Genomic DNA, 24410 nt, shown 5'->3' on the forward strand with positions numbered 1-24410 from the left:
GTGTTGGCACGGTAATAAATTGTATCATTTCCAGCTTTACAGAAGGACGATAACACAACAGAAATGATAAGAATAATAGGCCTCAGTTACCACAACTGTCTACAAAGAAAACTGTTGCTGATAGCAACCAATCACAGCTCATTTTTCATCTTCTAAACAGCTCTGGGACAGCGTGGCGACTTTTGTGTTTCGACTTTTATGTGGCGAGGTTGGTGTATGTGTGGTGAAATGTGAGCTGAGGTTGGTATATGTGTTGAAGCACATGGTAGTGTGTGGCGCATTTTGTGTGTGTGTTCATATCCCCATGTGTGGTGAGTATCCCATGTCAGGGCCCCACCTTAGCAACTGTACGGTATATACTCTTTGGCCCTATCGCTCTCATTCTTTATGTCCCCCTTGTTCACATCTGGCAGCTGTCAATTTGCCTCCAACACTTTTCCTTTCACTTTTTCCCCATTATGTAGATAGGGGCAAAATTGTTTGGTGAATTGGAACGCGCGGGGTTAAAATTTCACCTCACAACATAGCCTATGACGCTCTCGTGGTCCAGACGTGTGACTGTGCCAAATTTTGTGGCTGTAGCTGCGACGGTGCGGATGTCAATCCCGGACATACATACACACATACATACATACACACATCCACATTGAGCTTTGTATATTAGATAATATCACACTTCCGAACAACGACTTACTTTTGTAACTTCATCCCAAGGGCAGCTACGAGCATGCCCGTAACAAATACACATTCCTCCAACCGAAATGTCTTTGACAGAGTAATAGTACTGAAAGATGAAATAAAGCAAAAGGTATCATTTCTAGAAATATAGAAATAAAACAGCACGGTAAGAGACAAACATGGGCCATAAAAGTACTTTATGAAATTTTGTATCTAATATTTATATTTTTTATTCTTGCTTTCGGCCCTGCATTTAATGCCCAGACTCCAGATTTCATTTAAACTTTCATAAGGAGAAAATGTGTGAATGCCAAACAGCATGCTTACTCTTCTGGTTACTATAGGGTCCACATCTCTCAAGTTCCCATGGCTGAGGGTCATAAGATCTGCATTTAGGGTTCTAATACGTTGCAGGCGAAGGCGGATATATCTGGCAGAGGTAAAATCCAGCAAAGTCGGAGAAGGATCATCAGAACTTGGTCTTCCATTGATCAATGAAGTGTGGATCTAGGTTGATGGAGAAAACAGAATTATGGTTACAGTGTGAAGACAAATAGTGTTTAGAAGTGGATTCTATGAGATGAGAGAAGTTTTTTGTAACCTCAAAACAGCCTTACTGTTGTCCATGGGTTTTGTCTGGCACTGAAGGGCATACTCATAAAACCTGACATAGGAAGCCAATGCTTCCTCTAAAAGAGCTACGTGGAGAATAATGATCATATTCTAGAAATAGAGGCCCTTTAAGCTAGACCTGGGCAAACTGCGGTCCTCAGGCCACATCCAGCCCTCTGGCTCTTCCAGTCTGGCCCACAGACCGAGACAGCTGAAAGCCTGAAAACAGTGGCCACGGGCTGCACCATGCACATATAGGAGGGCGATGTGGGGATTTATACTACATATAGGGGGGCTGTGTGGGTCTCAGACTGTATATAGAGTGATTGAATGGGGACTATACTATATATAAGGAGACTGCATGGGGGGCGCATGATGTATATAGGGGGACTGTGTGGGGGTTCATACTGTATTTAGGAGGACTCTGTGGGGGGTTATATTATATATAGGGAGGCAATGGGGGAGCTGATACTGTATATAATGGGACGGAGGGGGCTCATACTGAATATAGGGAGTTTGTGTGGGGATCACACTGTTTATAGTGGGTCTGTGTGTGGGCTCACTGTATAAAGAGGACTGTCTGGGGGCTCATACTATATATAGGGGGACTCTGTGAGGGATACACTATATATAGGGAGCCTATGTGGGGGCTCATACTGTATATATGGGATTGAGAGGTCTCATACTAAATATAGGGGATTTGTGTGGGGGCTCATACTTTATGTAGTGGGTCTGTGTGGGGACATACACTGTATAAAAGGGACTGTCATACTGTATAATGGAAGAGGCAAAGCGGGAGCTCTTACTGTATATAGGGAGACTGTGTTGATTCATACACGACATAGGGGGACTGTGTGGAGACTCATACTGTATGCAGAGAATATGTGGGGGCCCAAACTGTATATAGGGGTTGTGTTGGGGTTCATACTGTATATAGGGGACCAATTCCGCACAATTTTATATGATACAATTAATACTATTATAACATAATTATAATAAACATGTTAGTATTAATATTGAGCAGAATTAATTTTAGCATATTGATTCAGGCCCCCCCCCCCCCCACAACAGTAAAGGCATTTCATGTGACTCCTTTGGAAAATAATTTGCCCACCCATGCTTTAAGCATAAAAATTCATACAAGTTTTTTTTTTTGCGTTTATCAGTTATAATTGTGAGATGTGGCATAGTGTTTTCAGAATTATAGGATTAAATTAACACAACATGCAAAACAAAATAGACAAGACCCCTTTGTAGGGAGCTTGTTACAAAGTTTCTGAATTAAAATCCACAGCCAAACAAATGCAAGAAATCTGCAAACTTAGGACATTCCTACACAAGTTTTACACCTGCAAACTAGAAATCAAAGTTAGAACAATTGTGAGTGCATCAAAGCTAAGCATTCACATTTTGAAAGAGTACCTTAACACCTACACATGACCTCAATCACTATCACCTTAATTGCTCTCTGCTTTACCCTCAGCAGGAACCTTTCAACACAGTGAGGAATATTTACTAATCCAGTCTCTAATAAAGAGAGCATACATTTAGAGGCGGCCATAAAGCATGGCTTATTTGCTGCAGCGGTACAAGCTTTGTGATAGATTCGATGCATCTTACAAGATTACGGGGTACGGCATTTCATGGTCGGCTTACATTATGCCATTATTTTGTGCCAAACATCTGGTACACATTGCTAAGAAATCTAGACCCTTTCCTAGTTACTTTCCAAAACTCTTAATGAATATGCAGCAATTTGCAATAGAAAATCTACCCAATATTTCTATTACAAATCCACAAAAAAAAATCTGTTGAGTCAAACAATAATAAAGTGAAATAAATAAAAGCAGTGCTATATGAACTCATCAGAGACAATCACTTTCAGATTAAAGCTAAAGATAATTTTGACAGAAGAAACAACAAGGCTTTTCTCCTTTTGCAAAGGAAATGTACATGTGACCCTTTTAGATAAATGGCCGTCCATTTAATATATGGCCACTGTCTACACTTATAGTTTATTTCACTGTTCTGGCTACTAGAAGTAGATCCAAGCACGAAACCTTTCTGACATTCAAAACCTTGATAGGACATATGGGCAGGTGTACTCTTCATGAGACAACAACTTCATGGGATCATTCACATGACAAAGATGTAGGCATAGAACCCATACAGCATGAAACGCTGGTGGGTGTGGACCCAAATATGCCAAGAACTTAACCAGGAGCAGCGTAACTAAGTGACAACCAGGTATTCACTAGAGCCTCTGATGGCGAGGATAGGCTTTGCCACCTTTAGTCACCAGGTACCACTCTAAGGTAGTCCCCGGATCTGCAGCAGCTGACCTGAGGGTCAGAGTCATGGGTACGAGATACAGAAAGGCGAGACAGAGGTGTAGTCAGGTGGTCCAAGATCGGGGCAAGCAGCACAGTTATCAGGTAGCTGAGGTCAGGAGCGGAGATGTCAGGACAATAAACAAGCCTTTTGCTAACAGGATACAGACTATGGAGGCATACATAAAAGGGGCTATCAGGATAGGCACCAATGTTCGAGCAAGGAGAGGTAGGAGGAGCAGTCTAATAAATACATAACACGGGATAGGCCGGGGAACCTAATCTCTGCAGGACACAGCAGGGTTTAATTCCTGCAGAGACCAGCCACGTTCCCCTAAGTCAAAATGAATGTCTTAAGCAGATGCCACAGAGTTGCAAGAAGCATATTCAACAGAGCGGCCTGACGCAAGGAGAAACTGCACTGTGAGTAGAGGGGTGCTGAGGAGGCATGCCGCACATGAATTCCCTACAGATCCTCCTTACAGATCTGAAGCCAAAGCTTTATTCAGAGACCACTATAAAAAGTGAAAAATCATTTTTTAGCACAAACAATCTGCCGCAGATTACAATGAAGCTGCCATTGAGATACAGTTTTCAGTGTTTGTCACGAAATTTCTTACACAATCTAATTTCAGAATTTCTGTGAAGAAACAAAAAAAAATACACCAAAAGAAATACATTAAAAACCTACCTCTCCATGCTCCAGTGGCACGAGTCTTGAATAATATGATGTGCAGATCACTTCATTATCTCTCTTGTATGTTGGTGGCCCAAGTCTTGGCGTCACATTGTAACGAGTCAGACACTCTGTGTCACTAATTGCATAATATTGCCAGGGCATAAATTCTATTCCATCCAGAGAGTGCTCTAGGACCCAGTTCCCAGGCCTTGGAGAATTTGCAGCTTTGATGATTACATAAGCAACTTGAAAGACCTAAAGAAAACACATTTACATTAAACACTACGATTTTAATTCTCTCAATTGTCTTACGTGATATGCTTATTCATACATTTTCAATACTGTTACATTGTGGTACGATTAGGCCAAGTCCACACGCTGATGATTTGCCTTGCAGATTCTCACCGCAAATTTGCAGCAAAACAAGTTCCGTAAATGGGTTCTTCAAAATCCGAGTCATATATTGCGGAAAAAAATCTTCACAAAAGTGAAGACATGGTGCGGATTTCAAATCTGCAGCATATTCTTTATTATGAGGATTTTCATTGCAGTTTTCACCCTATTCAATGCCTAGGAAGTGGAGCAGGGAGAAATCCACCGCCAAATCCGTAATAAAATCTGCATGCAACATGCTGCACACCGAAATGCAACATGCTGCGCTTGGTGCAGGTCGCCACACCGTCAAAAAGACGCTTGCGGAGGCATCTGCATTCATCGGCACGGCCTGCGTACCTAATGCTAAAGATAGGGTACGCAGGCCACATGCCGACAGAGGCGGAGCTGACGGGAGGAGGTGCCACCGGGGGCGGAGCTTCATTGAGGAAGTCCGCAGCCCTCCGCACCTCGGCCATACGCTAGTGTGAAACTAGCCTAAGATGGGTTTAGTGCCATACAAATAGCATACTATTGTGCGGCCTAATACAGTATAACACATGTAAGGGAAGCAGCATTTGTGCATATAAGTACATATTTCTATCTGTTCTAGCTATTCTCCTTTGCACACCTGAGGTCAATGTACAATATGGCACTTATAGTGAACCTTTATCTCTGTGCTGCCATTGTTTTTACTGGTGGGCAGAGTACTATACTTACTCTCTGAAACGTCAAACAAGACATGCCAGATATTATTTAATTCAGAGCAACTCCTGTATGTTCGACTTAGAACTCGTCCAGATGAATGTATATCCAGTCAGTTTACTGTCTATGTGGTCAACAGATAGCACATTCAATTAAAAAAAATTGTCCATATGAATAAAAAAACCCGCAGCATTCTCTATGATAAAGTTTACGGTTGGGTTTGGCAAACATTATTCAAATACATATGGCTTCATACAAATTAGAATTTGTGTGACTTCATACATGTGGAACATAATGCATAGCAGTGCTAGCAAGAGAGCTAGTACACTAGACACCAAAAATAACACAGACGATTTAAGTAGAAATGTCTTCTTCCAGATGACAGAAGTTGCAGTATAATGAGTAACATTCCTAGAACTCTTGAAATTAAAATATCGGTGTGTGATTGAAAGGGAGAGGCTGGGTCGAAGAAGACATTATGGAAACAAGGGACTTGTGACAAAGCCGCTGAGCTTTATATATGTGTTATTTGTGTGATAAAGATTAATGTTATATTTTATCCCTATGGTCAGTGTTGTATGTTCGTTTTTCCTACAGGCTATGCCAATGGCCGTCCCTGGGAATGCGGGAGGTCTGTCCACTAGAGCATCCATACAACATACAGTAAATAGGGATGTAGTACAGTTTGCATTACACTAGGGATGAGATAGTTAATAGAGTTGGGATTAGCCCTCAGTTTGGGATGGGATAGATCAGGTTTTATAGAAAATGTTTCGGGGTTACAGTGAGTGAAATAAGGGCTGTCCGACAGTTTAGTCATAGTCTAGGACTCATCAAGTGCAAATCTGGGGGCATGTAGGGTAAAGGCCCTGTCTCACATAGCGAGATCGTTAGCGAGATCACTGAAACGTCACAGATTTTGTGACGCAACAGCGACCTCGCCAGCGATCTCGCTTCATGTGACACATAGCGGCGACCGGGCCCCCTGCTGCGATCTCGCTGATCGTGCTCGATGGTCCTGGGCTATTTTTTGATCACTGGTGTCCCACTGGCGAGCATGGATTTTTGCAATTGACGCAGACGAGCGACCTCGTTGGCGACTCAGAACTCAGGGACGCAGGCGGGAGTCATCAGAATAGCTGCTGTGTGACAAGGTCCCAAAGACCACCGAGTTTGTTATACGGATCGCCGGATTGTTGCTGCGTCGCTGAGATCTGTCTGTTTGATAGCTTACTAGCGACCATTTAGCAACTTACCAGTGATTCTTACCAGGTCATATCGTTGTCGGGATCGCTGGTGCGTTGCATAGTGTAACGGTACCCTAAAGTTAAACATAACAGAAATAGCAGGTTCTAGTGCAGCTAAGCTGTAGCAGAAGAGAACGGGTTCAGTTAGTTATAGTTTCTTAGAGGAAAGAGGACACAGCTTCCCGGATTGGATGCTGCTCATTTTTATTTTTCTGTGAATCTTCTGTCCGACTGGGTCTTGGACGTGGAGCATGCATCCATTTAATCCTGGACGTGTTGTCGGCTGCTTCTCCTAGGATCTACAGCTTCAGTCATGTCTGAACCGGTATAGTCTTGAATCTAAGGTTCGGAAGAGGTATAGAGTGTCATGCCTCTGTCTCCCAAATGAGAAAGATGTCAGCCGGGTTGCAGAGTGAGGTGAAGATGGTGGGTCTCAATACAAGCCCGGGAAAATGAAGAAAATAAGGAGCATGGGGAAAGTAAATAAAACAAGGAAAATGAAGAAACAGGAAAAGAGTTAACTACCTTAAAGGTGAACAAGATGGCGGACAGCAACTTGAACTCCAAAACATGAAAAAGTCTGATTTTTATTTTTAAATATGATTTTATGCAGAACAATGCTCCATCACATGCAATAAATGCTAGCCAGTAAAGCCTTAAAGATGAAAGAATTACGACATGGACCCTCCTCACCTGACCTAAACCTTATTGAGAACATGTGTGCCCTTATTAAATGGGAGATAAGCAGCAAAGAAAAAAGTACACCTTTCTGAACAGTGCCTATGAGACTGTAGGTGGTGCTGCTCAAAAGGATGATTGTTAAGAGATTAAGAAACAGAAAGACTCCATGGATGGAAGGATTATGACCATTGTTAAAAAGAAAGGTGTCTATATTGGACTGGTATTGTTTTTGAAATATCAGAAATTTATTTGTGCATATGTGCATGTAATGTAGTGTGATTGTATTAATATACTCACCTACTGCTAATCTCGTCTGTGTCCAGGACAGGTACCTCCCATCAAGTGAAGGTGTCTTAAATAATAAGTGTTGCACAGCCATTGGCTGGGGACACTTTAGGATGGCTCACGCTACCACTTTAAGAAGGCGGGACCGCGCGCACATCCTAAGCACAATGCCCCGGGATCTGTGAGCCATGTGCAGACCCCGGGCAACATCAGCAGGAGAAGGAGGAGGGAGTACGGGGAGAGGGGCAGCGTGCAGGGACATCAACGCTACACTTTTTAACATTTATATTAAACACAGTTTAATATGTAATAGATATTTAAAACGACCACCTTTGAGGTGTGAACTGACTTTGTCTCTTACTATCACATGAACCCGTGATAAAGTGACAATAGTCGACCTAACCGCTGGAACTAATTTTACCTGTGATTATGAATCTGTACTGATTATGAGAAATATCATGGCCATCCATACCTATGAAATTACACTGATAAATGCAGTCAGTATCAGTAATCTTGAGTGAATTGGATTAATATTAATGAAGTTACCTAGACAGATTTAATAGAGAAAAGCCCACGTTAGGGCTGGTGGAACGCACCAAATTATAAAATAAGAGTAGGTGCGTTCGCAGCCCGGGGTCCACCGTGCAGAGGTGGTACACTGCTGCTAGGTAATGGCGGAAGAATAGAGCAGCGTAAAAACAGTCACACGTGGGTTACGTCACCCAATGTGAACAGGAGCAGACTCTGTTAATTCACAGAGCCGCACAGCCGCTGAACGTGGATGCCGGAGCCTGTTTAACTCACAGAGCCCGGCCAAAGAGCGCACAGCAAGAGGCCACAGAACTCTACCCCAAGGACACGGGGTTAGAGTCCTTCTAGGCTCACTGAGCGCGCGGCGTCGCTGCCACGAGCGCCGCTATAGACGCTGGCTATGGAGTTTGGAGCACAGGGCACGGAGGCGTGCTGAGTCACTGATGATGGCTAGTGCCTGACTCAATCTCTAACCTACCTATGCCTAAGCCTGGGCGCTAGCAGGCTTAGCTGCACAACACATGCGTACCAAGGGTAGGGGTTTCATAATGAGTCAGTCACCAGAGACATTCATACGTGCATACACCACTCACTCCTCATATTCTGTCTATATCTCCTCATAGTCTGTCACAGTCTATCCTAGCGCATGGCCGAGCGGCCATGCGAACCTTTTATAGCCGCGAGCATCCGGGACCTTCCTGGCTTCTCGGATGGGCCAATCCGAACAGGAGCAGGACCTGAGCACGTGACCTTCGATCTCCAATGGGAGATCACTCCACGGGCATGCTCAGTGGCCCGACATGAGGACTTAGTCCCTGGAGAATCTCGCTGCTGAGCAGCCTGCATTGCCAAAGCTGTGCCAGAGGTGGCAGCAGCAAGCAAACCCACGGAGCTGGTCTGGGCAGAGCGCCGGGACCGACGAGTTTGCTGAGCAACTTCCTCTGTGGCTGGAGAGGAATGGGAGACCGCTGGAAGCATGGCTCGGGATTCCCGCTGTGCAGTGACTGGAACCTGACGCCTAACATTACCCCCCCCCCAGGGCCCCCTCCTCTCTGAGCCTCGCTGTGCTCAAATTCCGCAATGAGAAGAGGAGCGTGGATGTTCTCCACCGGCTCCCAGGTCCGAACCTCAGGACCATGACCCTTCCAATTCACCAAGTAAAATTTTTTGCCCCGCATCACCTTGCATCCCACGAGGGCATTGACCTCAAACTCGTCTGACGACAGTTCCGATGTCCCGGCAGATGGCTCAGAAAACCGGGATATGTGAACCGGCTTAAGGAGAGACACATGAAACGTGTCCGAGATAGCCAAGTGTGGTGGAAGGGCCAGGCAGTACACCACAGGGTTGATCTGCTCGAGGACCTTGAAACGGCCAATATAGCGTGGTGCGAACTTAGCAGATTCAACCCGCAGCCTGATGTTTCGGGCAGAAAGCCACACTGTCGCCAGGGGCGAAGGTCAGAGCAGGACGCCTGTGTGCGTCAGCAGAGACCCTCATTCTCTCCTTGGAGGCCCGGATAGCATCCTGCGTGTGATCCCAAATGTCATGTGCCTCCACTGCCCAGTCTGCCACCCTAGAGTCGGTGGACGACATGGGCATGGGCATGGGGACGCGCAGATGCTGGCCGTAATTTAAGAGGAATGGGGTCTGACTGGTGGAACCGGCCACAGCGTTGTTCAAAGCGAACTCCGCCCACGGCAGCAAGAATGCCCAATCATCCTGCCTGGCCAAGACAAAATGTCGCAGATATGTCACGAGGGTCTGGTTGGCTCTCTCAACCATCCCGTTCGTCTCGGGATGATAGGCCATGGACAGATTTATCTCAATGCTGAGTAGAGAACAGAGCTCTCTCCAGAACCGAGACGCAAACTGAGGACCCCAGTCGCTGACAATCTTATCCGGCATGCCGTGCAGGCAGAAAACATGTTTAATAAACAATGCTGCCAGGCCCCGTGCAGAAGGTAGCCACGAGAGTGGTACCAGATGCACGATCTTCGAGAAATGATCGGTGACCACCCAAATGACGGTGCTGCCACTGGACTTGGGCAGACCCATCACAAAGTCCATACCGACCATCTCCCAGGGCCTGTCTGCTACCGGCAGGGGATAGAGTAACCCAGCGGGCCGCTGCCGAGAGGACCGATTCTAGGCGCAAGAGACGCACGCCTGAATATAGTCCCTGACGTCACGAGCCATATGCGGCCACCAGTACGTCCTCGCCAGGAGATCAGAGGTTCGTTTGGTCCCAAAATGTCCCCCCACCCTGGACAAATGAGCCCAAGAGAGGACCTCCGGTCGCAGATGGGCAGGGACAAAAGTCTTGCCCGGAGCTACCGACTCGAGAGCAACCAGAGCCACGGTCCTCAGACTCTCCAATGGAACTATCAGCCGAGGCTCCTCCTCCTCCGATGACACCATGGAGCGAGAAAGAACGTCGGCCCGGACGTTGTTCTCCCCGAGAGAAAATGCAGGGTGAAATGGAATCAGGAGAAGCAAGGACCATCTGGCCTGGCGAGAATTCAGCCGCTGGGCAGTCTGTAGATAGACCAAATTTTTGTGGTCGGTGAACACCTGGAAAGGATGGCGAGCCCCCTCCAGGAGGTGTCTCCACTCTGAGAAGGCCAGCTTCATTGCTAGCAACTCCCTGTCCCCGATGGAATAATTCCTCTCCGCCGGTGTGAAGGTCTTAGAGAAGAAGAAACATGGGTGCTTCCGACCCTGCGAGTCCTTCTGGAACAGGACCACTCCAGCACCGACGGAAGAGGCATCCACCTCCAGAATGATGGGCTTATCTACATCGGGGCGATGTAGAATGGGAGCACTAGCGAAGTGGAATTTAATAGCGGCGAAGGCCTTGGAGACAGTTTCCGACCACAGTTTGGGGTTTGCACCCTTCTTGGTGAGAGCTACCAAGGGCGCTACCAAAGTTGAGAAATGGGGGATGAATTGGCGATAGTAATTTATGAACCCCATAAAGTGCTGCACCACTTTGAGAGAATGGGGCTCCTGCCAATCCATCACCGCCTGTAGTTTGGCAGGATCCATGGCCAACCCCTGGGCCGAGATGATATAACCCAGGAAAGGCAAGGACTCCTGCTCAAACACACATTTCTCCAACTTGGCGTAAAGGGAGTTTGCCCGCAGGAGAATGAAAACTTTGTGAACATCTCTCCGGTGGGAGTCAATATCTGGAGAGTAAATGAGAATATCGTCCAGATAGACTACTACCGAGGTGGTAAGCATATTCCGGAAGATGTCGTTCACAAAGTCTTGGAAGACGGCTGGCGCATTACATCGCCCGAAGGGCATCACCAGGTATTCATAGTGCCCATCTCTGGTGTTAAATGCAGTCTTCCATTCGTCTCCCTCACGGAGGCGAATCAGGTTATAGGCTCCTCACAGATCAAGCTTAGTAAACACTCTCGCTCCCCGTAGCCTACCGAACAGTTCCGATATCAGGGGTAGAGGATACTTGTTCTTGACGGTTATGGCATTAAGGCCACTGTAATCGATGCACGGACGTAATTCTCCATTCTTCTTTTGGACAAAGAAGAATCCCGCTCCAGCCGGAGACTCTGACTTCCTAATGAATCCGCTTGCCAAATTCTCCCTGATATACTGAGACATGACTTCTTTCTCTGGGAGAGATAGGGGGTAGACTCAACCCCGGGGAGGCTCAGCACCGGGCAAGAGGTCAATAGGACAGTCGTAAGGGCGGTGCAGCGGAAGGGTCTCCGCCGCCTTCTTGGAGAAAATGTCTGCATACTGCTGGTACGGCTTGGGAAGCGAGGAGAGATCTGCGGAAACCTCAGAGGTAGTGACCTGTACGCAGTCCCTCAGACACCTACCCTCGCAGGACTTGCTCCAACCGAGGATTTTTCCCGAGGACCACTCAATGTGAGGAGAGTGAGCTCGTAACCAGGAAACTCCTAGGAGGACCTGGTCGATACCTTTGGGCATGACAAGAAGAGACAGCATCTCCTGATGGGAAGGAGACAGTGAGAGTCTCAGTGGAGCCGTCTGGTGGGTGATTTGGGATGGGAGTGTCACACCATTCACCACTCTGATAGTGACTGGCTGAGGTAGCAGGACCAGGGGGATTGCATGTTGTAGGGCGAAGGCAGACGACATGAAATTGCCCTCCGCTCCAGAGTCCACACAAACCTCCACTACCAGAGTGCAAGAATTAAATTCTAATGCCCCTTTAAACAGGAGCTTGGAGGAGAAAGTCGCAGTATCTAGTAGGCCCCCTCCGATAACCACTAGATGGGAGCGTTTTCCGGGCGCTGTGGGCACTGGTTAGCTAGGTGCCCAGTCTGCCAACAATGGAAACAGACTGAAGGTACCCGTGCGGACTGGACCCTCGACCCCGTGCGAGACACCTCCATGGCCTCTGGACGCTCAGGCGACTGACCGAGAGGTTCCAGCGGTCTAGCAAAGTTTGGAGCCAATCTATATTGTTGGCGGGACTTGGAGCACTCCAGCCCTCTCTCAGTGAAGCGAATGTTAATTCGGGAGGAGACCATAATGAGCTCCTCCAAAGTGGTGGGCACCTCCCTGGTGGCTAGGGCATCTTTGACATGATCAGCCAGGCCTCTCCAGAATATAGGTATGAGAACCTTATCTGGCCACTCACGCTCTGAGGCCAGAGTTCTGAAGAGGATGGCATACTGGCTGACCAGAGACAAACCCTGGGTTAGGGCTAGCAACTGCAGTGCGGTGTCGTGCGTGACCCGAGGCCCCAGGAACACCTGCTTCAAAGTGACCAGAAAATGGGTGTCACTCTGTACCAGGGGATCCCCACGCTCCCACAGCGGGGTGGCCCACTCCAAGGCCCTGCCTGACAGAAGGGAGATGATAAATCCCACCTTGGCCCACTCAGAGGGAAATCGTGTGGCCAGCAACTCCAGGTGAATGGAGCACTGATTCACGAAACCCCTGCATGAAGCACTATCACCAGAGAACTTTTCGGGCAACGGGAGGCGAGACAAGGTCGGGGCAGGGCTGGCTGTGGAGACACGGGCAACAGCCTCTGTAGCTGCTTGAACAGTGACCGAAGTAACATCCGCAGCTGAGGTGGAACGCTCTAGCGCTGCCAACCTACCCTCCAGCTGCTGGATGTATCTATGCAGTCATGGCTCGTCCGCCATTATTAGCCAGACCCCGGCGCTAGGATAATGTTAGGGCTGGTGGAACGCACCAAATTATAAAATAATAGTAGGTGCGTTCACAGCCCAGGGTCCACTGTGCAGAGGTGGTACACTGCTGCTAGGTAATGGCGAAAGAATAGAGCAGCGTAAAAACAGTCACACGTGGGTTACGTCACCCAATGTGAACAGGAGCAGACTCTGTTAATTCACAGAGCTGCACAGCCGCCGAACGTGGATTCCGGAGCCTGTTTAACTCACAGAGCCCGGTCAAAGAGCGTACAGCAAGTGGCCACAGAACTCTACCCCAAGGACATGGGGATAGAGTCCTTCTAGGCCCACTGAGCGCGCGGCGTCGCTGCCACGAGCGCCGTTATAGACGCTGGCTATGGAGTGTGGAGCGCGGGGCACGGAGGCGTGCAGAGTCACTGATGGCTAATACCTGACTCAAACTCTGACCTACCTATGCCTAAGCCTGGGCGCTAGCAGGCTAGGCTGCACAACACATGCGTACCAAGGGTAGGGGTTTCATAATGAGTCAGTCACCAGAGACATTCATACGTGCATACACCACTCACTCCTCATAGTCTGAAAATACAGTCTATCCTAGCGCATGGCCGAGTGGCCATGCGAACCTTTTATAGCCACGAGCGTCCGGGACCTTCCTGGCTTCTCGGATGGGCCAATTCAAACAAGAGCAGGACCTGAGCACGTGACCTTCGATCTCCAATGGGAGATCACTCCACGGGCATGCTCAGTGGCCCGACATGAGGACTTAGTCCCTGGAGAATCTCGCTGCGGAGCAGCCTGCATTGCCAAAGCTGTGCCAGAGGTGGGAGCAGCAAGCAAACCCACGGAGCTGGTCTGGGCAGCGTGCCAGGACTGACGAGTTTGCTGAGAAACCTCCTCTGTGGCTGGAGAGGAATGGGAGACTGCTGGAAGCAAGGCTCGGGATTCCCACTGTGCAGCGACAGAAACCCAATGCCTAACACCACATACACAATCGACCAACGTAAACCAACGTGTTTGTCTGAAAGTTAAAGGGGTTGTCCGGGCTTTTCACAAAATCTCAGTGCATATCTGGGCTGCAGAATGCTGACAATAAGTAATTTACCTTCTGTGGCCAGTCTGCACGGTTTCCAAGATATGATCTCTTGCTTGTAAGAAAAACGTCCACGGGGGGTGTGTTCTGGCATTGAAATGAGAACTGGTGGTTTCCTTTTCACTTTCCATAGATCACTGTTCAGCGTGTATGGGGGAGGAGCAGCAGGGTGGTCTGCTCTCTGCACTGAGCCTGCTAGAGGGGGAGGATTTATTACTGTGTGAGGAGGGCTAGGCTTCTTCATGTGGTCGGGGAGGGCCTGTTGCTATGGAGGGTGAGGTTGTTGCTATAGAGGGCATGTTTTTAGTAGAGTAGGAGGAAACGACCAGTTCTCATTTCAATGCCAGAACACCCCCCCCCCCTGGACGTTTTTCTTACAAGCAAGAGATGATATCTTGGAAACCGTGCAGACTGGCCACAGAAGGTAAATTACTTATTGTCAGCATTCTGCAGCCCAGATATGCTCTGAGATTATGTGAAAAGCCGGACAACCTCTTTAAGGATCCGACATGTCCAGTTTCGGAGTGCCAATTGTTTTGTTCCCTTAGAGATGAGACACCAATGGGAAGTGTATGTAAGAGTCGGGCAAAATCGCTGCAGGACGACCAATGGGCTGAATCATCATTTGGCAGTCATCTACCTAAAGTAATGGGGGCTTAAGATCACTAATAAGTTTGATTTAGTGGTCTTCATAGGTCTTACCACTGACAGGACCAGAACCTGAAAAGGAGAAATATTCTCTTTACGATCCCTATTTTTCCCATATTTATTTAGCTGTGATAATGCCATGAGCCATACAGTATTTGTGAATGTAAAAAAGAAGCAATTTCTTGCATGAATTTTCCTTCAAATCTAGTACTGATGGGTGATGGCTAATGCAATGTGTTCTGCCGCTCAGTAATAGTGTGTATTCATCCTGACTGTCCAAGACTTGCACATCTCAACTGAAAAAGCAAAGCAAGAGAATAAAAGCCCTGAAAGTAACCGTGGACACCACACAAACAGTCATGTGACCGAGGAGATGCGAGTCTGCAGGAATGTCTGTGAAAGCACATAATGAGAGACTGGGCCGCCTGTAGTAAAAATGTCTCCATTCAATGTAATGGATGAGCCATGCGCTTGCTAATTTTCCCAGAACAAAGCTCTGCAATCTTCTGCATTTCAGCCTCTTAGGTCTATGTCATAAGCATTTGGAAATGAGTCATGCTTGAGCTGAGAAGTATAAGCATTCTTTACAACAAGAGCATAAAACACTTAAGTTGCTTACGTCCGCAGTAAACCAAGTCCTGTGAAATGTGTTTGTACAAGCAAATGTGTGAATTGTTCTATATCCTAGAGTGAAAGTGTAAGAAATCACTAAGAAAACTCTGCCTGGGCAATTTCATTTCCCATGTAGAAAACCATATGTATAGGCTGATTAATCATGTCAAAGCTAAAAAATTGGAGACGAGCGATCTGTACAGAAAAACTAACTGTATAAAAAGATTTAAAAAAATTGTAAGCTAAAAGAGAAGAATACAAGATGTTGGGATTTGTAAAACTGATAATAGGAAGATAAGAATATGAAGGAAATTCAACTGGATACTATTAAAGGTACAGGTCTGTATCTCTGCTGTATACTATATGCAAGATGTCACATCTTCTCCAAATCCTGGTCCAGCAATGTCTGATTGTGTCATCATGTGGGTAAAAAGAGAGAGAAAAGAGTCGCTCAAAGTGTGTTATCCCCAGCAATAGGCACAGAGAGCAAATAACAATTATTTGCTCACCTGCCTGGGTTGTGACTCCGCACAGTTCTGTACTGCTGCTCCGGCCACTGACCCACCACCGATGGGAAGAGACGGACACAGACGAAACAGGTAAAGGAGCGGTGCTTCTCTGGCACTGCCAAGAAGTACTGATAATGGATGTTCTTATCTTGGTTCTTTAATCATACAACTCGTCTTGGGCTCGGGTTTACTCCTTCTTCAGGTATAACTGAAGAAGGAGTCAACCCAAACTCTGAAATGCGTTGTCTGAATAAAGAACCAAGGTAAGAACATCCATTGTCAGTACTTCTGGGCAGCTTCTAGGAATCACCGCTCCTTTTACTGTTTGGTCTTTTTATGATTCTGTCATCAGACGCCACCACCATATTCATTTTTTTTGGATAGCACTGAAGGAAACATTGGGACCAGAAGCTCTTGATTCTATCCAGCCACGAATGGATGGAACCTGCAGCACCATCCAGATGGCAGTATAGGTGTGTGTGCTGTACAGCTTGAGAAATCAGCTCTATGCTATGGTTAATTGGATAACACCAAATCCTACTAATTCTCCCAGCTTACTGCTGGAAGCTGCCAGATATAGTTTTACTTGCCTTGGTTCATATCTTTTGTCCAGCTCATTTTGCCTGTGTTATTCTAGTTTTGACCCCTCTCCATTTTCTGACTATGGGTACTACTCATGCAAATATTCCATTACATAGTGAGACTCCATCTGATTCGTCATAAACAATGTGCCATGTTAAACGTCTGAGAGCATTTCTGTACACCGAGGTCATTACTTGAAAAACCTACCGCTAATATTAATTGTGGTATTTCCTAAATAAACTGAAAATTTGTAAGTAAAAGTTAGAAGAATAGATTTATTTTTCTATTTATCACATGGTATTACATCACACAACCTTATTCTGGCATATACAGTGATTGTGCAATATATGTGCCTGTACATGTGATGCATAGTTGTTCTAGCTGGCCACTTCCCAAGGTCATCTCACTTTACCGCAGGTCAAAGATAATATTTGCGTTAGGGAAATTGTCCCTTTGGGATTAAAATGTAAATTTGTAGAGGTCAGTAAAACATTAACTAACCTTTAAATTAGTAGCGGTAATTAATCTCCATGTGGATAAATAATTCACTACACTATTACTGCACTTGATAAATAATTAAAAGTATGGTTAACATTTAAAGTTTAAGAGAAAAGCATGTTTGGCCTGTAAGTGAGGCATGAATTATGTATAAGGAGTAGAGCATTGGAATACGTACTACTTTTATGAAGATTGTCTTGGAGATGACGGCAAGAAGAGATTGCACACACAGGAAGTGTAATTTTGCTTTAAAAGATAATTTTACAGTTTTTAATTAAAGGGGGTGTCCAACAAATATTTTAACCCCTTCCACGAAATAGCCAATTTTGTTTTTTGAATTTTAATTTATCACCCCCTTTTCTAAAGGCCACAACTCTTTTTAATTTTCCATGCATATACAGTTAGGTCCATATGTATTTGAACAGAGACAACATTTTTCTAATTTGGGTTCTAGACATTGCCACAATGAATTTTAAACAAAGCAATTCAGATGCAGTTGAAGTTCAGACTTTCAGCTTTCATTTGAGGGTATCCACATTAAAATTGGATAAAGGGTTTAGGAGTTTCAGCTCCTTAACATGTGCCACCCTGTTTTTAAAGGGACCAAAAGTAATTGGACAGATTAAAAAATTGTGACTAAAATGTTCATTTCTAGTACTTGGTTGAAAACCCTTTGTTGGCAATGACTGCCTGAAGCCTTGAACTCATGGACATCACCAGACGCTGTGTTTCTTTTTTTTTTGTTCTGCCAGGCCTTCACTGCGGTGGTTTTCAGTTGCTGTTTGTTTGTGGGCCTTTCTGCCTGAAGTTTAGTCTTTAACAAGTGAAATGCATGCTCAATTGGGTTGTGATCAGGTAACTGACATGGCCATTCCAGAATATTCCACTTCTTTGCTTTAATAAACTCCTGGGTTGCTTTGGCTTTATGTTTTGGGTCAATGTCCATCTGTAATATGAAACGATGACCAATCAGTTTGGCTGCATTTGGCTGGATCTGAGCACACAGTATGGTTCTGAATACCTCAGAATTCATTCAGCTGCTTCTGTCCTGTGTCACATCATCAATAAACACTAGTGACCCAGTGCCACTGGCAGCCATGCATGCCCAAGCCATCACACTGCCTCCGCCGTGTTTTACAGATGATGTGGTATGCTTTGGATCATGAGCTGTACCACGCCTTCGCCATACTTTTCTCTTTCCATCATTTTGGTAGAGGTTGATCTTGGTTTCATCTGTCCAAAGAATGTTCATCCAGAACTGTGCTGGCTTTTTTAGATGTTTTTTAGCAAAGTCCAGTCTAGATTTTTTATTCTTGATGCTTATGAGTGGCTTGCACCATGCAGTGAACCCTCTGTATTTACTTTCATGCAGTCTTCTCTTTATTGTAGATTTGGATTTTGATACACCTACTTCCTGGAGAGTGTTGTTCACTTGGTTGGCTGTTGTGAAGTGGTTTCTCTTCACCATGGAGACTATTCTGCTATCATCCACCACTGTTGTCTTCCATTGGCGCCCAGGTCTTTTTGCATTGATGAGTTCACCAGTGCATTCTTTCTTTCTCAGGATGTACTAAACTGTAGATTTTGCCACTCCTAATGTTGTAGCAATTTCTCAGATGGGTTTTTTCTGTTTTTGCAGCTTAAGGATGGCTTGTTTCATCTGCATGGAGAGCTCCTTTGACCGCATATTTCCTTCACAGCAAAACCTTCCAAATGCACGCACCACACCTTAAATCAACTCAAGGCCTTTTATCTGCTTAATTGAGAATGACATAACGAAGGGATTGCCCACACCTGCCAATGAAATAGCCTTGGAGTCAACTGTCCAATTACTTTTGGTCCCTTTAAAAACAGGGTGGCACATGTTAAGGAGCTGAAATTCCTAAACCCTTCATCCAATTTTAATGTGGAGAACCTCAAATGAAAGCTGAAAGTCTGAACTTCAACTGCATCTGAATTGTTTTGTTTAAAATTCATTGTGGTAATGTCTAGAACCAAAATTAGAAAAATGTTGTCTCTGTCCAAATATATATGGACCTAACTGTAGATGTATGAGGGTTTGTTTTTTAGGAACAAGTTCTACTTTTGAATTTCCTCATTCATGTTACCATATAACATGCACTGAAAAACAGGAAAAAAACTGCAAGTTCAGTGAAATTGCCAGGAAAAAATGCAATTCTGATGTTGTTTTTTGGGGAATTGTTTTTACAACATACATTGAAAAGTAAAATGGACCTGACATTGATTCTGTTGCCATTTTCCGAGATCTTTAACATTTTCAATTTCTAGTTGGTGGCGCTGTATGAGGGTAGGATGAGTCAACATTTCGGTTTACACAAGCATGATATTATTGCATTATTTGGCAACAAAAAATCTGCAGTTTTGATGTTTTGAATTTTTTATTTAATTTTGGTGTTAACAGCTGCATTTAACAAGTCTGTGAGCCAGTTCCATCTACAACAGATCTTTGGAAGGGCTTAAAATGTGCTCAGACTGGTATAAAAAATAAATAAACATAAGAAGTAAATCCTGACGGTGCCTGAGACTATTATGGTGCCCACAAAGTAAAAGTGTTCTATGTTGTGTATTATTTTCAGGGTTGTACACTAACTGAAGACGTAATCAGACGTAGTGTCCATCTCCAGTAGGTGTATACGCCTAAAAATTATGCATGATAGTGGGTCGCCCTCCCAGGGCTGTGGGGTACTCGGTACCGGGCCGGTCTCTCAGAGGGGATTGTCACAGCAGCGGTGACCCGGTCCGTGGCCCTGGGCGCCCAAGTAAAAGGGAGATTGAATCGTGTTTTGTAATGGAAATGAATAGTTTGTGACGCCACCTGTGGTGTTTGGCAAGGGAGGTGTTAAGCCGACGCTGCATGCAGATCCTCTGGGACTGATGGTATGGTGCAGCAATGATGTTATAGCCCTCCACAGGCAGGGTTGTAGTCCCAGGGCAGAGTAAGTGAGGTGACACGTAGATGGTGTAGTGTCAGGCGCAAGGGATGTAGCAGTGCTTGGCAGGTTGGCGCAGGAATAAGTGGAGGACACCAGGGCATGTAGTTCCAAAGCTTTACTCACAGTCTGTTGTACAAACAGGTGCCTGCCTGCGTGCCGTGTCCTCCGGGTCAGGGACTCAGTCAACCCCCAGGCCAGATGGAATACTCCTTTCCAACACTCCGCCAACATGTGCCTTTCTGAACGTCTCCTCTTACAGCGCCTTTAGATGAAGTACTCCTAGTACTGAGTTACACTGGAGTTCCTCCTGTCCGATGCTCTTATGAACTTTACTTGTACGGCAGACAGCTGCAGCCTGCTTCGGGGACTCCTTGCTACTAAGTCCCTGCTCACTATCCAGTTGCTGTTGTGCCCCCAAGTCTTGTGTGGGAATAAAGTGGTCACTACTTCTATTCCTTCGGTGTCTGCTGCAGGACCATTAGTATCCATAGAACCTCGGGGACCGGTCCCCGGCTTTGCGCTTAGAACTTCTAGGAAGGATTCTCTTCTCACCCACGTCCTCTGTTCTCTTTTATTCCTCACGTTCCGTACTAATCCTTTCCTTCTATGGAGAATCAGGCTTTCAGTCTTTGTTGCTCTCTCTCTCCCTTTCCCGTGCCAGCAGACCCAGGTCACTGGGATCTGCTGCAGCACTTCCATCCATCTATCCCTCTCTCCAGGGATCTTCTTCTCTCTAGCTCTCCAACCAACTGACTGACTGTAGTCCTAAACTCTTCCCGCTCCTTGTAATGTAATCTAACTCCACCCACCTCCCAGCACGTTTCGTGTTCCAAGCATGGAGCCACCAATGGGTGCTTTGCTATACTCCAAGCAGGGAGTCACCGAGGGTGCTTTGCTACACTACTTTGTGGTGTGGGGTGCAGGTGTTGGAGTGTGGTCTGGAGTCTCCACCTTACCTGGATGGTGGGATACCACACTTCAGGAGGAGGTGCAGTACCTCTGTGGCGACTGAGCCTCAGGGGCGCCACATACCCCCCCATTAAACACAGCACGTCCGCAGGCTGCAAGGCAAGCAAAGTTGATAATACAGGAACATACAAAATTTTTATTTTGCATGATAAACATGTCTTATACTAAATTTCCCAATGTGGGAGGCACTGTTTCTTGAACGTTACAAACAAGTTAACTGTATCTATATTTAAAGTTATGCTACCTAATTCAAAGTGCTATAGGAACAGATTCACTATCACTCGAGCAACACATTTGCTAGTGACACTTTTCTTCTCCATTTATCTTTCACATTTTTATTTAACTCTCACATCTTTATTCAAACTCTGTAACACAGTCACTGTATTTCTTTCTCAATTAGACCCTATAAAATCTGTCATTAATACTTTCACTACACACTATCATTGTCTAGTTTCTTATTCAAAAATATTAAGCATTATCACTAAGTGCAAAGAATAGACACTGGTCCAGCCATTATGTCTTGAAATGTCCTTATTCCGAGGTATTCCTTGTTCAAGGGAAGGTTCATATGTAAAACCAAGAGAGGGCACCTAAAGAGGTGCAAACTATTTACATTTACAGTTCCGGATCACTCAGCGTCCATGATCTCCACAGTTCAAGTGCAAAGGCTGTCAATGGAACTAGGCAACAACTGGGTCAACAGATCACATAATCAAAAATAGAAAGATATTACAAAAAACTGAAAAAACAGGCACAATGGTGCAAATACCCTCCTGGGCAACAAAGTTAGTTTACTGTACATTACTAGTTGTAGTCCCCTCCTGGGGTGAAAAACGAGTTGGCAAACCGCAGGTACTTTTCCTCCCATGGGGTGAAATTGGTGACCTCCTGTACTTTTGGCTGTGGGACTGTTGCTGATGCAGCTTGACTTATGGGGCAGGTACCCACATGGCTTTGGTGATGACTATGGGTGGAGGAGCAGCAGGTTGCTTGTGCCTGTAACTCTCGATGAAATCCTCTGGGATATGGTGTATATTTAGGGCATACCACCCCCTTAACCCCTCATGCCGGGTGAAAGTCACGTAGTCCCCTGGGTGTAGGTTCCGGGCAGGGTGTCCATTTTTCAGATGGGACTCCACGTCTCTCCGACTAAAGAACAGGTCAGAGATCCATTTGGGGTCAGAAATAAAGCCAAACCCCCGTTCATGGTTCACTTTGAGAACCTGGCCTCTTCCTGCCGAATCCCGGGGACCGTAGTGACCAGCACAGGTTTTTTCTTTGCGGGCTAGGTCAAGGCCTAGCACAGACAACCTTCTCTGTTCCCTCTCCCACTGCTCAGCTGCCAGTTGTCGGATGGTCTCCTGGCAGTGGGCCTTCGTCACTTCCTCCTCTTCCCGGGACTGATCTCTGCCCACCCTAGCCCGTGGTACTATGGCTAGGGGCTCCGGTGTTCTCCCCGGGGACTGGAATCCCGGTCCCAGACCAAATCTAGCACGACCTTGCCAGCCGCTGCGACCGCGGTACACCCCAAGATCTTTCCAGGCGCAGGGACGCCAGACGTACCTGGAGCCTCCTGGCGGCACTCCGGTGCAGATTGGAGATAGCCGGTGGCAGCGGGGATATCCACCGGGATGGGCTGGTGAGGCGGCAGAGGCCCCGGCAGAACAGATGGTGGCTCCGGGTCCATGGGGGTCTCTGGTGGGATCTGCGCAGCCGCGTCAGGTCAAGGCGGGAGCTCCTCTTCCTCTGCTTCGGCTCCCTTGGCAGCATGGAGCAGCAGGGAGATGCCCACAGATGCTGCCGGGGTCATTGCAGCCATCTCAGGTGCTACCGGGTCTTCCTGGGGGAGGTCCGGTGCAGCGGTGACAGACACCGGTGTTGCGGGTACCGCAGGTGCAGGGCCCTCCTGGGCACGCTGCAGGTTCAATGTCCATAGTGCTTCCTGCCTCAGTCGCAGGCGGCACGTCAGCTGGGTTATCTCGTCCTCCAGCTGTTAGCGGTTCATCCCGGAGACGGGGTTGGAGCCTTCAGCCATGGCGCCGGGGAGATCCAACTCAACCTCTGCGTGCTACACAGGCCTCCTCCCCTCTCCTTCCAAGATGGCATTCTGGCGTTCTTCTTCCTGCCTGAGCTTTTTTCCCGCCACTGGCCCTCACCCCTCCTTCTGAGGGTGGCGTCTTCTTCCAACTCCTCCATACCAAGCCAGTATACGAACCCCTCGGGAGGTGGGCCATGTCGTTGTCGCATAGAAGTTCAGACAGGGGAGGCCCAGGACAGTCCGCGGTCTTTTCTTAGGACCACCCATGTTGTCACGCCCTTCTTCACCGCACCAGCAGCCATTTTTAGCGTTCATTTTACAGTCTATTAAATTGGGTCTTTGGCACATTTTCAAAAACTTTGAGTCTTAGGCACACAGAACCCGATTGCATCGGGTCTCGTCATCCTGTTCATGACTCCAAGTTTTGGGTCGCCCTTTCCAGGGCTGTGGGGTACTCGGTACCGGGCCGGTCTCTCAGAGGGGATTGTCACAGCAGCGGTGGCCCTGGGCGCCCAAGTAAAAGGGAGATTGAATCGTGTTTTGTAATGGAAATGAATAGTTCGTGACGCCACCTGTGGTGTTCGGGAAGGGAGGTGTTAAGCCGATGCTGCATGACCTCTGGGACTGATGGTGTGGTGAAGCAATGATGTTATAGCCCTCCACAGGCAGGGCTGTAGTCCCAGGGCAGAGTAAGTGAGGTGACACGTAGATGGTGTAGTGTCAGGCGCAAGGGATGTAGCAGTGCTGGGCAGGTTGGCGCAGGAATAAGTGGAGGACACTAGAGCATGTAGTTCCAAAGCTTTACTCACAGTCTGTTGTACAAACAGGTGCCTGCCTCCATGCCGTGTCCTCCTGGTCAGGGACTCAGTCAACCCCAAGGCCAGATGGAATACTCCTTTCCAACACTCCGCCAACATGTGCCTTTCTGAACATCTCCTCTTATAGCGCCTTTAGATGAAGTCCTCCTAGCACTGAGTTACACTGGAGTTCCTCCGGTCCGATGTTCTTATGAACTCTACTTGTACGGCAGACAGCTGTAGCCTGCTTCGGGGACTCCTTGCTACTAAGTCCCGGCTCACTATCCAGTTGCTGTTGGGCCCCGAAGTCTTGTGTGGGAATAAAGTGGTCACTACTTCTATTACTCCGGTGTCTGCTGCAGGACCTTTAGTATCCATACAACCTCTGGGACCGGGCCCCGGCCTTGCACTTAGAACTTCTAGGAAGGGTT

At 46.8% G+C, this 24410-nt stretch overlaps 1 protein-coding gene across 1 annotated transcript in view; it reads right to left on the bottom strand.

Moving 5' to 3' along the window:
- The window catches only part of LAMA1 (laminin subunit alpha 1), a 291968-nt gene that overhangs the window by 179649 nt on the left and 87909 nt on the right, over positions 1-24410 (bottom strand). The window contains exons 4-6 of the mRNA XM_073550937.1: positions 4312-4554; positions 1006-1185; positions 695-784 (exon numbers count right to left, since the gene is read on the bottom strand). Of these exons, the coding sequence (XP_073407038.1) occupies positions 695-784; positions 1006-1185; positions 4312-4554 (513 nt within the window). The remainder of the gene's footprint in view (positions 1-694; positions 785-1005; positions 1186-4311; positions 4555-24410) is intronic.

The sequence above is a fragment of the Dendrobates tinctorius genome, unplaced genomic scaffold (genome assembly GCF_039654945.1).
Source record: "Dendrobates tinctorius isolate UK_male_01 unplaced genomic scaffold, ASM3965494v1 ptg000171l, whole genome shotgun sequence".
NCBI lineage: Eukaryota > Metazoa > Chordata > Amphibia > Anura > Dendrobatidae > Dendrobates > Dendrobates tinctorius.